A 15930-nucleotide genomic window follows, 5' to 3' on the forward strand; every position below is an offset into this window, starting at 1 on the left:
GATAGAAGTATACCTCCGAGTACCATACAGAGCGTCCTTCATCTTGGACTCTAAACCCCTCTACCCTGCAGCTCCTTCAGCACTGAGGGAACCTGCTTGCCTCGCACAGGCTGCTTGTACAGTAAAACAGCTTCAAGATTAGTAAGGTGATGCCCTCCCAAACCCCTCAGGAAGCCACTGCCTTTGTGGGAGTTGCAAATCAAACGCAGAACTTGCTAGACCTAAGCTATACACAGCTCAGCCTAAACCCGGGTTCCATCTCTTCTCTCACACCTCGTGGTAGTCACCTACTAGAGCTTCAAAGATGTTGGTCTTTTCTACGCTGCACAATCAAGCGATGTTTTAACCATATCAGTCCTCAGACACAGCTGGAATTACAATGCAGACGGCATCTCCTGAGTGCCAACCACAATTTTCTCACACACTCTGGCAGCAGGAGCAATGCATATTAATTAACCTAGGCTCAAAGGGAGAACCTAGCGCCTTCAGACAACCAAGTTAATCTCTGGCCTCCATTTTCCTTCTTACTCTAAATGGAAAGCTCTAGTCCCGTTTCACTTTGTGTGCACTGTTTAGGCATGGATCTGCATGACACAAACGTGTTTTTGTAAACCCTTCTCTCTTGATTTTACTGGGTTTTTTCCACTTCTCTAGAACAGCTGCATTGTTACATGACAGATTTTCACATTTACCTGTCATTTCAAACAACTAAAAAAAAAACTTCATTCCAATTATTACTTATGCTTGAAGAAATCCCATAGTTCATTTTAAACTAGGAAAAATAACCACCATGAAAGCAACACTGAACTGAAAAATCTTACCATATTTATTGGCCTGCATGTTGCAGAGAGCTGCAAGCTGCATTTCAGAAATTATATTCCACCTTAAGCATATTCTTAAGCATAGATGTTTTCTTCTAAAGAAGCCATATAAAGATTCCCTAAATAAATAAGGACACTGCTGCCGGATTCCCAAGCTAGTTTAGAACACACATCACTCTCCAGCAGAGTCCTCTGCTTATTCGAAAGACAGAAATATTAGCCCCATTGAACGTAGCTTAGGAGAGTGGACTGTTTAGTTAAACTCTTAAGTAGTTGCACTTATGCTGTGGAAATGTCAGAGGATGACAGACTAGACGATGAATTCCTCTGTGCACAGACATGTGCAGCATAACTTTGTTATTATATTTGCATTACATGTGTTGATTTGGATGTAATACACAGGTTTATCTCTCACTCCTCAAATCTTCTTTAACTGGGTAAAGTGGTGGAATAGGAATAACTGTACAGAAGATGGAATCATTTGCTAGATCATAGAATTGTTTCAGTTGGAAAAGACCTTTAAGATCATCCAGTCCAACTATTAACCTAGCACCGCCAAGGCCCCGCTAAACCATGTCCCCAGGTGCCACATCTACACGTCTTCTAAATACCTCCAGGGATGGTGACTCAACCATGTCCCTGGGCAGCCTGTTCCAATGCTTCATAGCCCTTTCAGTGAAGAAATTGTTCCTAACATCCAACCTAGACCTCCCCTGGCACAACTTGAGGCATTTCTGCTTGTCCTATCACTTGTTAATTGGGAGAGGAGACTGACCTCCACCTCGCTACAACTTCCTTTCAGGTAGTTGTAGAAAGTGAGGAAGTCTCCCCTCAGCCTCCTTTTCTCCAGGCTAAACACCCCCAGTTCCCTCAGCTGCTCCTCACAGCACTTGTGCTCCAGACCCTTCACCAGCTTCATTGCCCATCTCTGGACACGCCCCAGCACCTCAGTGTCTTTCCTGCAGTGAGGGGCCCAACACTGTGCACAGGATCTGAGGGGCAGGCACACCAGTGCTGAGTACAGAAGGACAATCACTGCCCTAGTCCTGCTGGCCACGCTGTGACACCAGGCAGGATGCTGGTGGCCACCTGGGCACATTGCTGGCTCACGTCGAGCCAGTTGTCGAGCAGCACCCCCAGGTCTTTTTCTGCTGGGCAGCTTTCCAGCCACTGTACCCCCAGCTTGTAGCGTTGCATGGGGTTTTTGTCACCCAAGTGCAGGACCCAGCACTACGCCTTGTCAAACCTCATACACCTGGCCTTGGCCCATCGACCCAGCCTGTCCAGACCCCTCTGTAGAGCCTTTCTGCCCTCCAGCAGATCAGCACTCCCGCCCAAAGGCTGCGCTACTGATCAGTGGCACAACAAGAAAAAGGTTTCGCTTTGAGTTTAGCTTCTATTTACCACACTGTTCACTAAACCATGCTACCCCCAGACAGCAGTGCGGAGTTGTAACCATTCCTTTCCTCTGTAGCCTAACCTGAAATAGCGACTGCCCTTAAAACCAAGTCTAACAGCTTTATCAGGCTGTACCCGCTATTTCTCTCATTTACCTTATTATTGCCACCACTGAACTCCAGATTTCACTTGCAATTTTGAGACATACAGACAGAAAGATGAAAGGGAAGAACTGACACTCGACAAGAAGCTGCCAGACTGAACCTAGAGGATGCTTCCATGCAAAAGAAATGCCTACAGGCAGAACGCCTATTGCTGTTAGCAGGGGAGTTACAAATAAAAGTTCTAGGCTTAGAGCAAGTTAGGAAAGGTTAGGACTCATTGACCACACAGATGACTTGAGTTGCACATTTTACACAGAGTTGTTGAAAAGTGTAACACTGTTCTAATAGTTTCACTTCCATTTCATTTTACATCAACAGATCTCAAATCCCCACAGAAAGCATCAGAATCTTCATTTTGCATGAGAATGGACAGCTTGCTCAAGATGACAAATTCAGTTAGTGGTAGTGACTACCCCCTTCGCAGCCTTAACTCATAGGTTAATAATACACTGCCTTACGTCATGCTGCTTCTCCAGCAGTGAGACAAGTTTCAGAAAATTCAGGCTTCGGGCTGGAAAGTTCCCAAATGCAGATTCATACCAAACATCAACACAGCCAAAAATAAGCTACAAATTTCATAGGAAAGGTCAAGATGGCATATCTAGGACTTCTGCTCCTAGTCAGGAAGCTGCCCCACACACCCACACAAACAAATCAGTTTGCTGGAATTTCCAACTTTGGCCCCAACCACAACTTCTAAGTACAGAATTAAAAGGGAAAACCACGGGGTAAAATGAGTGGAAGAACCCCGTCATATCGTCAAAGCTTCAAAATTATTTAGATTAACTCTGTGATGAAAAAACAAAAGAAATAATTGTAAATCTTTCTTCAGACCAGCTTGACCATTCTGAATGCCAAAGCAAATTCACATCAAATATTGTAACAAATAATGCTTAGTAGAATGTAGGCAGAACATGCCAGGCACATACAGACATAAAAAATGAATCCACAATCAATCCATTTCAGCATCAGCTCTCCACCGGCCCCATGTACCACCTGCTACAGGGAAAAGAAACTCTTTAAACAGTTACTATAGGAGAGTCTGGGGGAAAAATATTTCTTCCCGAGTTTTCCTTATTTACTGTTCTCCTTCTGGAGGTCTTGGTTGTGTATTTCTTTTGGGAACAGCTCTGGCTATTCTTTTCTTTGGTGTATCTTGCTGAACTCCAGATCCCAAACACCTCAAGTCAGTGAGTTCCACAGGCTTGTTTTCTAAGCCTCCACAAATAAGATTTTCAACATGCCAGTTCATTGCTGCTCTCCCTTATTTATATTATTTACCTAGAAACCAGCAAGCAGAACCTAGACCTGGATCTGGAACTGAGTAACATACAGAGCTGCTGTTCTACATAAAATTGCTCACAAATTCCAAACCACCAGTTTCAACCCTGCCTAGTATGTCATGATTGTGCTTTCACTCCTTCCTTCCTCCCCACATATCTACAAAAACATTGTTACTTCATTAAAGAAGCTGCTAGATTGCTCAAAGCTTTATCTGTGTCAGTAATCCAGTTGGATCATATCCCTGGTGAGCAGAAGATAATCCAGGTGCATACACGGAATATTCGGTCACAAAGAAAGTCATACACAAAGATACACTTAATTTAAAAAGATAAACGTCAACAGTTTTGTCAAGGTAACCCTAAAGCTAACCAACTCTTAGGCTGGCATTTTTGTAAAGAATGATGAAACAGAGACATCCCTGCGTGGCAGACACTGACAGAGAACCATCAAGAAAGACCCTCAGCCACCTCAAAGCGCAAACAACAATTTGAGGGGTTTTTTTTGTGGGAAAACGAGGATTTCTCTCCTACCTGTCAATGATCACGGGGTCAGACGGAGTCTCGTTTCTGTTGCCACAACTTTTCTTCTCACAGCACCGGCTAGAGAAAGAAAACCAAGATAAAAAAAATTGCCAAGACAGCCGATAGCAAGGCAACCAGCTAAAGGTCTTGTCTGCTAACCTTCAGGGCTCAATATATGCCTAGGAGTAACAGAGAACATTCTGGCTAGGCTTTCCAGAAGGAAGAAGAACTAAGAGAATAGGGTGCCCAAGTCAATTCTACCTGGAGTTTGGCGCTTGGCTCCCCATAGCATTTTTTGAAATTCCCAGCTAAAACCAAACAGCAATACGGTCACGCTTTAGACTGAGGTACTATTTATAAAGGCTTAATAAACTACTAACAGATGTCATAATGACATTGCAGGCATGAGTATCATGTGTTCTGTATGGTTAAAAGTCCATCAAAAGAAGGTGTTAGAACTGACTATAAGCAACCTAATGATCTGTTATGTTCTAATAACAGATCTGTTGATTATTAAATATCTAGTAATGCCTAACTTTCATATGCCCACAGAAAACTTCAACACTAGTAGCACCGATGAAAAAACAGCAAATGAACATACTTAGGTCCTACGAAGGATTTGAAGAGATGTTTTTCAGGTTGCAATTTCATCTGTAAATCCCTTTGCAATCGTTTCAGTGATGATAAACCCTTGAGATTAAGCATGTATCTATACACATTTTATACTGTGTGGCTGCCAACGCAACTATACTGAAGTTAGAACTCTCTCTTAAAAGCTCACAGCATAAATATATTTATCTGACTTGGTAAGAAAACACAAGATAACACTGTCACCCTCAGGAGCTCGCAGTAGGGTATGTGTTGCAGAATGATCTCCACATACGTCACGTCCACATTGATGTATGTGTGCATGCACACATACGCACAGAGTCAACTATGTGTGTGTGCACACCTACCAATGCATACATAAGAACACAGATGTATCCAGAGATGGTACAGAAGAATGCAACCTACACTTGGGAACTATTTGAAGTTCTTCACTCCCAGTGAAACTTTCTTCAGAAAAGAACAGAAGGAAAGAACAACAACAACAACAAAAAAAAAAAAATCGAGACAGGTCGTTATTTGATTTCCACCGATATACTTATTGACGGGGGCAATGCTCCTTGCATATACACCAGCTGAGTATCAGAAGTTTAACAGACTTTAAAAAACAGTCCTTGCTTTGAAACTCTCAATTCTAATAAATTCGTAGCAACATAAAAGTCTGTTAGAAGATGTAAGTCATCTTGATGCTCAGATAGTTTGCTCCAACCAAAGCTAACGTGGGAGGGGGAGGATGGAGGCATCCAAAACTTGAAGTTGACTATCAGAAATCCTATATGCCCCAGAAGTCACCAGACCCGATTCTGCCTTAAGTTACACAAATGTCTTTCCAAATTATGTTAGTCACATTCTGCTGAGGTTCTTCAACTTTACACATATGGAATCAAGAAATTGTTTGGGGTTTTGTAAAGTGATATAATAGGTGCTGAATATATTTGCAAAATTCTATAGTCAGTCCAAATCCTGCACTTTTCCAACTGGGGAGCAATTCCAAGCAGAGGAATTTAAAATAAATAAATAAATAAAATGCTTGAATTCACTGAAGGCAGTACAAAATATGAAAGAGTAGCGCTTTTTCTTAAATGCCTAATATTCAATTATAAATACCTAAAATAAGCATTTAGGCAAAAAAACCTCTTTCACATATGAAAAATTTCAAATGCATGCATTTTCTCCTTAAGTTACAGCATGTGCCAGGAACTTCCCGTTTGCAAGTTGAAATTGCCCAGCAAGATGAGATACAACTAGCAAATCTATTTGAATAGCAGCTCTAACTGTTTCAACATTTCTACATTCCCTTTGCCTGAAACCTGCACTTATTCATCGATGCTAGTCCTTTTAAAATAAAAGGATACACTAAATATTTAAAAATCCCTGGGGCAGACCCTCTAGCTGCTGTAAATTGTCATAGCTCCATCGACTTCAGTGAAGCTATGGTAATTCATACCAGCTAAGAATATCCCACTCTTTCCTTCCCCCAATTTTGTTTTAAGTGCTTCTCTTATGCATTTCACTGCCTAATGATTGGTTATAAAGAACTGCATATTTTTGTACTAAAAGCCAAGATGTGAGATTTTTTCTGTAGAAAAAGAAATAAACTCCCAAAAAAAGCAGAAACCCCTTGTTCAGAAGAATGAAAATTTAGCATGTCCAATATAACAATGCATTGGAAATAACACCAGGAATAAATGACTTGCTGGTTTACATGCCACTATAATAAAACAACAAAAGGAACTCAATTTTTAGAATATTGTTGTAGTGTTTTGGTTTGGGCTTGGGGGGGGGGGGGGGGAGGGGTTACAGCTAACTGAAACAGCAGTCATTTCCTCTCTTTGCAGTAATACTAAAGGAGACATCCTTTGGTCATGTAACTTATGCAGATGGTCCTAAGAAATATTTCTGATTGCAGTGCACCACAGTAACATTCCAGCAGCATGCACCAGCAGTACCTCCACCACATCTCGTCAGCTCCTATACTCTTCCCAGAGAGGTTACCATTTCTTGGCGTAAGTGTTTTAGAATGAGTACAACGTGGGTGCATTCTAAAATGAGCCTATCTCGGTTTATTTTGGTTCACACAATTCTCACAGTTAGGAACCTCACATTTGTAATACTTAAAAATTTCCCTTCTAAAACTGTGGCTTACACCTAAAGTTCTCCAAATATTTTTAAAATACCTACATTCTTATCACACTCAGGTAACAGATTTTTGATAGTGCGCTAGATTTTTTTCTCTTTGACCATAATACTTTTTGAGCCCAAACGTATCTGAAAAAATGTCTCAGTTAGGAAAAACAATCGCTTACTTCCAGCAAATGAGTAGTTCGCAATGGAAATCAAGAGTACTTTTAAAGGCTGAGGATGTTTCAGCCCAGCATTTTAGCAAAAGTACCTCTCAAATCTTTAAATCCCTGTTTTCAAGCATTTCATCACAGTATCCAAGCACCAACATTTCCACTGAGTTTGTTTTACAAGTGCTGTCTTTAAAAGAATTGGCTTGTTCCAGTTTAAGTCAATGGCAAAAATCCCAAACTCTGGTGGTCCAAGATCAAGCCTACAATACTCTTATAAAGCAAATTATTGGCATGACTTCACAGATATTTACACTTCTGTTACAATGTTGTGCTAGGAACATACCTTTAGAGACGCTCATTTGCTTCAACAAGAACACTGAGGTCTAAGACTTCTCTTTTCTACACCTTTGCTTATTATACTTTCCCCTCTAACTAGATCTATATGGGGAAAATAATGGTTTACACATTGTGAACAGTCCTGAAAAAACCTGGAAACACACACAGAAAACAGAAAGCTACCACAGACAACACCAGATCTACAAACGGAATGCTCCAGGAGGCTCACGTCAAAGGCAAACTTGCATCCTTTCCCTCCTTGCCCTTGACTAAAATGGTTTTAAAATTCAACCCTCAACTCCCCTCCCCTCACACTAACCCCCCCCAAAAAAAAAAAAAAAAATCTGTCTCTAATTTCAAACTCAAATAAGCTCACAGCATGGTGGCCTTTGTTTTGTTTTCTTCTCCCCAACTCCTCCCTGCAATTGCATAACAAAAGTGTCTAAATTCACACCATCTGGCCGATAAAGACACAGGCCCCAGTGGCCGCCTGGCCCAGCTGATTAGAGCTCCCGTCTAGTCTGAGCCTTGTGGCGAAAGTCACAGCTGTGGGGCTTGCTTGCACTCAATACAACTCTGTTATTAGCCAGCTGTAGGCCCTGAGACTACTTCTGTTCAAATTATAATACCTTTTAACCCTCTGAGCATTGAGGGCATAGGGGGTTGCTGGCAGCGGCATAACAACTAGTTTCCTCTTAGTCGATAATTGGAAGAAAAAGAAGAGGAGAAAAAAGTTATTCCAGGAGAGGAGAATGTTTACCTTGATTTCCAACCATCGGAGAGAAAGACTGTGTATTTAAGGCAGACCCAACTAATAGGAACAGTTCCCATTAGGCCGTAATAACCCAAATGGAAAATTTCAGATCTGCAAATAAATAAATAGAGCCTCTCGCTGAAAGCACTAATTATTGGGAGTCGAGAGTTTAACTTTCAATTGGTATGACAGATTGTTGTAGCCGTATCAATATTTAGACAACTTTCCTGCTAAGCATGCATCTGTCACTGTCTGAGTGGAGGATGCAGAGTTTTGGATGCACTTGTCTCTATACAGCAAGAATATCTGCGTGTGTGATCACACACACACACACAAAAAAAAAAAACCCCAAAAAAAAGCCTACCTTCAGCTAGCAAGGCTTGGAAGAAGAGCAGAAAGACAGGCAGACCCTTCTTTTTAAAAACAGTAGGCATCAATTTGGACAGCAGAGTGGGTACATTGCATTAAATTTTTATATACCGTTACTAATGCAAACTAAACTAGGGGCTTTAAAAATTGATGCTGCCACTTTAGCGGCACACAATGAGGAAGATTTGATTATTGTACTTAAAAGAAATAAAATAAAATGTCAAGTTTAACTGGAGTTGGATCCATTCCCTTGGCATTATTCAAAGTGATACGTGTAATGGCTCTTCAGAATATGCGGCGTCCTGTTCAGAGATACTTTAGGAAAACATGACGTTTAAAACCAAATGTCTTGATTAGGTTACAGAGCGCTTTTGATTTCACTCACTAATCTGTGTTTTACATGGAAAGGACGTCTCCGAGTTGTAATTCTTCCTTGGCTAATCTATCAAGCAGAAGAGCTCAGTATAATCAGAATAGCGGTTTACATTTGTAAAACACTACCTTAAATCAAGCATGGAATATGTTTATAGGCATCAGTAGAAGCCAGGTAGATAAAAGCTGAACAGAGCATTTGATACTATAAAGGCGTGGAGAGGAAGCAGGGGAAAAAGCCAAATTATTTTGAAGTACTTTTGGCTGGGAAGGTGCTGGTGTTTGCTGAAATAGTTTAACTTCTAAAATAGAACTGCACTCTCTCCAGGAGGAGTGGAGAAAGATGAAGTATGCTAACTGTTATTTTGCTATCACAAACCAGGACCCAACTGCATAGCAATTCAAAGATCTGTCTTCTCTAAAATTCACCTAGTTATAGCAAAGACTTTTAAACAATATAGATAGCATATATATTTAAATCCACACACAAGTTCTAGATATACGCAAAGGTATATACGTTACTTTCTGGTACACCTTTGCTGCTACACCTACAGGTCCTGGCAGAGCGCACAGCATGCATCTCTCTACATGAGATGGGCTGTGCTCCTGTGTACGTATGTGAATCTTGGTTAAAAGTAACAATGATCATTTTCTTAATTAACGAGAGAAAAGCACAACAGATAAACGCTATTCTTATTGTATTTTAAAAGTAATGGAATAGTTGACATAATTGTTAAGTACTGAAACTGAGACCCTCTCTTAAGAAGAAGTCTGTCTCAATAAGCTGCTCTTACTACTTTATTAACTCAAAAGGCTACTTTAAAAAAAATCGAGTAGCAAACTGCAACATTAAAAGAAGCAACATTCAGTCCAACAGCTTAACCCCTTCCCACTAATACAATAAATCACAAACTGTGTTTAATAAAAGTCAAGATTGGGTTTGCCTTTCATTTTGTGAAAGAACATTCTATGCACAATTTAACACATTCTAATATAAGAGCATTGACTGTTTGCATTGTTAGATGTATTGAAAAAAATTTAATTATGCAAGAACAGGAAAAGTAGTAAGTTACCATGGAAGCACAATGTACATACATAAGGTACATGTAATTTCAGACTTATACAAATGTTATTAAAAACATCCTCAACTCATTTTACCCTCTAATTTATAACTTTACATGCTAAAAGTAGGGTCTTTTTTAATTAAAAGGTGGAAGCCCCCTAAATAATGCTTACACAGTATAGAAAAGAAAGATTTGTGTTCGGGTTTGATGGGATTCTTTTCTGGTTGGAGTAGAACTAAGCAAAATTAAAGAACATTAATGGTGATAATTCAATTAAGAAAATTAAAATATTTCAGCAGAGAAAATTACATGAAGAATGCCTTTCAATTTCTAGGTAAAAACCTGTAAATTAAACTGCTAATTCTCAAAAGATGAACAGGAATTTTGTAAGAAGTAAGCATATGAGAAGTCTTGATTTAAACAACACATACAAAGGCCTAGTTTAAAGCAAAACAGTGCAGCTCAGACTGCTAAATCTCTTGCAGTTAAAAAAAAAAAAAAAGAAGAACCCACGCCACAAATAAATAAAACCCAAATATCTGTACTGAACCCAAATCAAATATTATCCGCATGTAAAAAGAAAAGCTTCCTACACAAAGAATCTCTCTGATTTAACGAAACAAACAAAAGCAAACTCTTCCTACCTACAGCTTCATCAGAAAGGCTGTTTTGGCACCTATGGAAACCGACTTCACAAATGGTATGTCGTTAATAAAGTCATCTTACCTGCACATGACTTCATGGGTAAGCAAAACTCTGCACATTTCAGGATTCTTATTCTGTCCTTCATAAGTTATGGGCTACAAAAATTAAAAAAAAAAAAAAAAAAAAAAAAAAAAAGTGGTAAGCCAGTAGCATCAGAGGGTTACTTATTGGTCATAATATTCAGATGTGAGGTGAAGGCTTTTTACCATTGCTCACTATTCCTTGCAAATAAATACCTTCCCCCAAAGACTTTAGGAGCAGGGAAAGCAGCTTATATGTAAATACTGAGAAAAAGTGGATCAAAACCTACAATCCATAGAGGGGGGAAAAGGAGACTTAAGAGCATTACTCTTCAATTGCCCTCAAAAATGAGATCTGCAATACATATGAACAAGAGACAAAAATGAACCAGATAATAAAACACATGCGGGACAACATTAAGAGAAAAGGAAGGATAAGGTGGGACAGGACAGCACGGCACATAGGAGCTCTGTTCACCTGCTTAGTGACTGAATCGATGAGTCTAACATACAGATCCTGTTCAGTCCTGACACCTAGAGCGAGACAGAAGAGTAATAAATAATGCTGTTACGTACAGCTTTCCCTAAACATAAGAACAAAACCATTTAGTTTCATCTAGTGCTTTACTGAACATCCTCAGAAACACCATTTAGTTTTGTTTCCCCTAGCGTGCTTCCCAAGCCCATCCACACCAGGTAAACCTCAGAGCCCATCCCTACACTGAAGGGGCACCAGGCAAGGGAATTTCTGTGTGTTTTAGAAATCATAGTGACAGCACCTACAAACCTTGCCTGACTATGCAACCTACAGAAGGTGACTGGAAAGGGGACTCACCGTTGCTATAAAGGAGTTGGAGCTTGTAATGCGTACCGTTGTTCGTCTTTTCATTGCCTTGCTCCTGAAAGATAGAATTTAAAAAAAAAAAAAAATTCTTGCAGAATTTATACTTGGCACATTTAAAATGCAAAAGCTGATAATCGTGATGGAAATTACAACGGAGTTCATTAAAATTCTGAGAGGTGAATCCACTGATTGGGATGTATTAACCTTCCGAATGACCCAGGACAAACTACAAAGTACTGCTGACATCTTTTCCTGTAAGAGTTCAAGAACTTCTTTTCCTCTCTTATTTGCTGTTATGCTCTCAACTTTTTCAAGTCAATACACTGAGACGAATTTGTACATTTCAAGTCAGTTACATCAAGCAGATTGATAGTGGGAAAGCTCAGTGGTTTTGGTTTTAAAGTGTTCATTACTTTGCCACAGTGTTATTTTGAGACATTATTGATATTTATTTCCTGAACGTTGTGTGACAGGGATGTTTCTTGCATGGTTTTTACTGTAATTTCCTAGAAGATAATTACTTATGAGCATCCTTCATAATTCAAAAAATCTTGCCCATGACTAGGAAAATAATTCTTAAAACAATGTGAAGCAGTCAACATATGGATTTAAAATCCAAAAGCAAATGCTTTTCAAGTCCTGCCATTGACTTTGGAGTCTTAAGAAATACATATAATCGAGCTCAACAGATAATATGACACATTACAGGTCAGATTCCATGTCTATTAGAGTACTAATAAAACTAGGCAGATCTGGTAGGTACCAAAAATAAGAATAAAGATAAATAAAAATTTAAAAAGGCGCATTTATCCCCCACGATTTTTTTTTTATTTTATTTTTAGTAGGTATATGAAATTCCCATTGTACTCCCGGTACAGCAGAGGCTCGCAAGCCTTTTTAACTACGGCAGCACACAGAGGGCAACAGCTCTACCAAAGCACCTGAACCCTTGACAAAAAGCTGGTCGTATTTTATTAGGGACAACAGGTATTAGAAGTTCGCAGCTCAGTGAGAGAGAAGAAAAGTCAAATTTGGAGAGGAAAAAAGAGGATGAAGAAAGATAACAAGCCTTACTTTATCATTTTCTACAAAGTCCACAAAAGCTGTCCTCTCTATTTCCACGGGCTGCCCCTGTCTGTCGTAGAGAGCCAGAACAAAGTGAAAGAAATTGGATTTCCTCAAGTTGGAGGGTGGCTGCTTTTCAAAGTGAGCTCTGGACAAAGCTACTCCGCTGTGGAGGAAACATACGGGATGGGGTGTGGGGGGAGAGACAAAGACATTACCAGGTTGTGCAGCAGTAACAGCAAAACAACAACAGAAAAGGCAGCACACGTTCGGAGAGAAGCCGGGAATCGCCCACCTTGTGCGAGTGCCGCACGCAGGAGGTTACAGGAGTCACTTGTCACCGGCGGGCGCGCACGGCGGCTCCGCGCTCCGAGCCGGCCGGGGGGGCTGGAGCGGCTGCGGGCCGGGGCCGGGGGACCCCAGCCCGGAGCTGGCATCGCACCGCGCGGCTCGGCCCCGGCGCCTTTGTTATGCTCCGAGGACAAGGAGAACTGGCAGAGCCCGCACGGTGAGGGATGGGTTATCGCCAAGCGCTTTGCTCCCTCCTCTACCTCCTCGCAATGCAACGCGCGGAGTGGGAAGCAGATGTAACATGTCAGAGAGTCTGGAAGTGCTATCTATACATCCCAGCATTGTTCACTTTTCCTGCAGGAGAAGACAAGCGACCTCAAAACGTTTCCTACAAGCGGACTGTCAGCTTGAGGGCACGTACATTTTAGGTGAAAGACAACTAGTTTCAAGCAGAGCGCCCGCTTCCCTCAGCAGCGAAGTTTGTCAGTATAGTCTTTAGCCACTGACCTATTTGAACTGATGCCTGGGTCTTCGATTTCTGATTTCAATTGAAAGAATTTAGACTCAAGTTAATTAGCCCTTGCCCAATTCTCATCCCTGACTGCAGAAAATGCAGTGACATTTCCCACAGATCAGCCGCCTGAGGAAAGGATGCTTTTGCGCATCCACGACACCTCCAACTGCAGCCCCATTTCTTAGAGAAACTAGCTGCAGCTGCCTCTCCGTAACGCCGATTTCTACCTACTGCAGAGAAAATAGATGCACACGAGCACCTCCATATTACTTAATACACAGATTAAGTCTACCTGCCAGACAAGTTAGGGTCAGAACTGCTTCGGGTTTCAGTCCCCAAAACAGTTCCACTGCACTGGCAAAAGTGGTTTGACTCTTTCAGGGAACTACGAATGTTTCCCTGTGTTTTCCATTGCCAAACAGGTACGGTGTGAACTCACCACATCCACCACAACTGCACCTAGTTTGGGGCTTCCACTCATTCTGCATGTAAGAACTGGGATTTCTTGGTTTGTTACAGATCTCTGAAGAAAACCTGGCGATGCCACAGAGCAGCACCATGCGACTGCACCTCCACTTTCCTTTTACTTTCGGTTTCCTCAGGAATAAACCTCTTCCCTCTCCCCCCCTATCCTCCCCCCCTCTTCGTATTTATTAAACCGTCTATCGACATTCATAAAACTCTTGATAACTCCTCCCATAGAGCCTGGAAAACCTTGCTCACGGCTCATGCCGTGGGTGGGGGCATAGATGTACTATTTCTATAACGTCCCTGTTTCATTCGAAGTCCCATCTGCTGTTACATGCCCTTCACCTTGTCTCTATACTAAATAAAACCTAACTTATTCCCGGGACCAATTTAGCCTTCCCCTTTCCCGACGCTACTACCTTTTTTTAAAAAAAAAAAAAAAAAAAAAAAAGTATCTAGAGAGCGAGGAGGGGGGGAAAAAACCGCACCACTTTTAGGTAAAAAAGGGTTTTCATCATCTTACTCCCTAATGGGAAGAGACTGGAATAACGGTCCTGTGCTGACTTGGCTGGGAAGGGAAAACGGGGGAGTGGGGGGGCGCTAACCCGCCCGAACAAGCGGCACGCAGAGAAGCCCCCGGGCTCGGTGTGCCCGGTGGCATTCGGGACGGGCAGGCTCCGTGGCACGGCAGGCAGGTGCTGCGGGCAGGCAAGCGGGAGGGCTGCAGGCAGGCTGGGCTGGCAGGGCTCCCCGCCGCAGTGCCAGGCTGCCGGCGCCCCCTCCCCCGGCAAACCGCCCCTTGCCCGCGTTACTCAGCCAGCATTGGGCCCACTACGCACGGTAGCTGCACAGCCCTCGCATTAAGTAAAACAAGATGGGCCAAGGAGGGAGGGCGGGGGAAAGGATCTACACTGAAGTTAATTCTAACTTGGTCCGCTCCTATTCGGCTGCCTGACCCAGAAAGCTGGAAGGGATAGCCTGTACCGCTAGGTACAACCAGTCCACCCACCCACACACCTCCCTCGTGCAGAAAAAGAAAAGGCGATCCGATCTCTCGGTCATCTGATCCCCGCGCTGGATTTTAGGACTCTTGGTGCTCTCCGGTGTTGGAGCGCTTCTCTCTAGATCTAGCTGCGCTACCTTGAATTTTCACTGACTAGAGACCGGGAGGGGGACAGAAAGGGAGAAAATAAATTTAACATCAAATGGAAACCACAACAGGGAGTAAAGAAAAGGCTTGCTTAAAAAAAAAAAAAAAAAAAAAAAAAAACAAACACAAAAACCGGGGGGGGTGGAGAAATAGGGGAGAAATAGTCACGGTTACCTTTGTGCCGCTACGTTTGCATCCACAACCCCAACGTTTCTGACCCAGGACCTGACGGAATCCATTTCAGAACTTAGAGATTTATCTTTCAGAATTGGTCCTCTTCCTAAAGTATCTTGAATCCCAAACATTTAAAAAGTCTATTCCAACTAGCAACAGTTTCCTTTTGGGAGATAAGGGAGGAGAAAAGAAAAAAAAATAATAAAAAAAAAGACGCAGCCTTTGAAACTGACACACACAAATCCCAGGAAAGTGGAGAAGTTCAGCTTTAAAACCAACTTCTTCTGCTTTTAAATGCTACGTGGTTTTAATGTCTTCAAATAGGGAAAAAAGTTTTTTCTCTTGCACAGTAAAAGTTATGCTGATTCAGTCTTGCCTGGTATCATCATCCTTCAAACGCAGAAGAGGAAACTGCATCCAGAAACTGATCGCTGTTAACAAGGATCACCTGTTTCTCAGCAGACACAAGGATTGATTGCTGCCTAATCCAGAGGAAAAAAAAAAAAAAAAAGCGGGATAAATTGTAAAAGAAAGGAAGAAATGGAGCTAACGAGAGTCTGATTACACACTACGCCTGGGAAGAGACGGTCCTTCCCAAACCGGTCACCATGAATGGGTTACAGCAATGGGAGCAGACATACCGGGAAGGGGGAGGAGCCCGCACCCAAATAAGGGGTGGATATTTGCATAGCCGGCCCCGATTGGAGGGCTGCGGG

At 41.9% G+C, this 15930-nt stretch overlaps 1 protein-coding gene across 7 annotated transcripts in view; it reads right to left on the bottom strand.

Moving 5' to 3' along the window:
• The window catches only part of EBF2 (EBF transcription factor 2), a 144028-nt gene extending 128683 nt beyond the window's left edge, over positions 1-15345 (bottom strand). For all 7 annotated transcript variants that reach the window (XM_055820156.1, XM_005234249.3, XM_027782176.1 and 4 more), the window contains exons 1-6: positions 15215-15345; positions 12627-12783; positions 11544-11607; positions 11187-11242; positions 10710-10783; positions 4198-4266 (exon numbers count right to left, since the gene is read on the bottom strand). In XM_055820156.1, coding sequence (XP_055676131.1) covers positions 4198-4266; positions 10710-10783; positions 11187-11242; positions 11544-11607; positions 12627-12783; positions 15215-15345 — 551 coding nt within the window. The remainder of the gene's footprint in view (positions 1-4197; positions 4267-10709; positions 10784-11186; positions 11243-11543; positions 11608-12626; positions 12784-15214) is intronic.
• Positions 15346-15930: the final 585 nt, after the last annotated feature.

Source organism: Falco peregrinus, chromosome 17 (assembly GCF_023634155.1).
Source record: "Falco peregrinus isolate bFalPer1 chromosome 17, bFalPer1.pri, whole genome shotgun sequence".
NCBI lineage: Eukaryota > Metazoa > Chordata > Aves > Falconiformes > Falconidae > Falco > Falco peregrinus.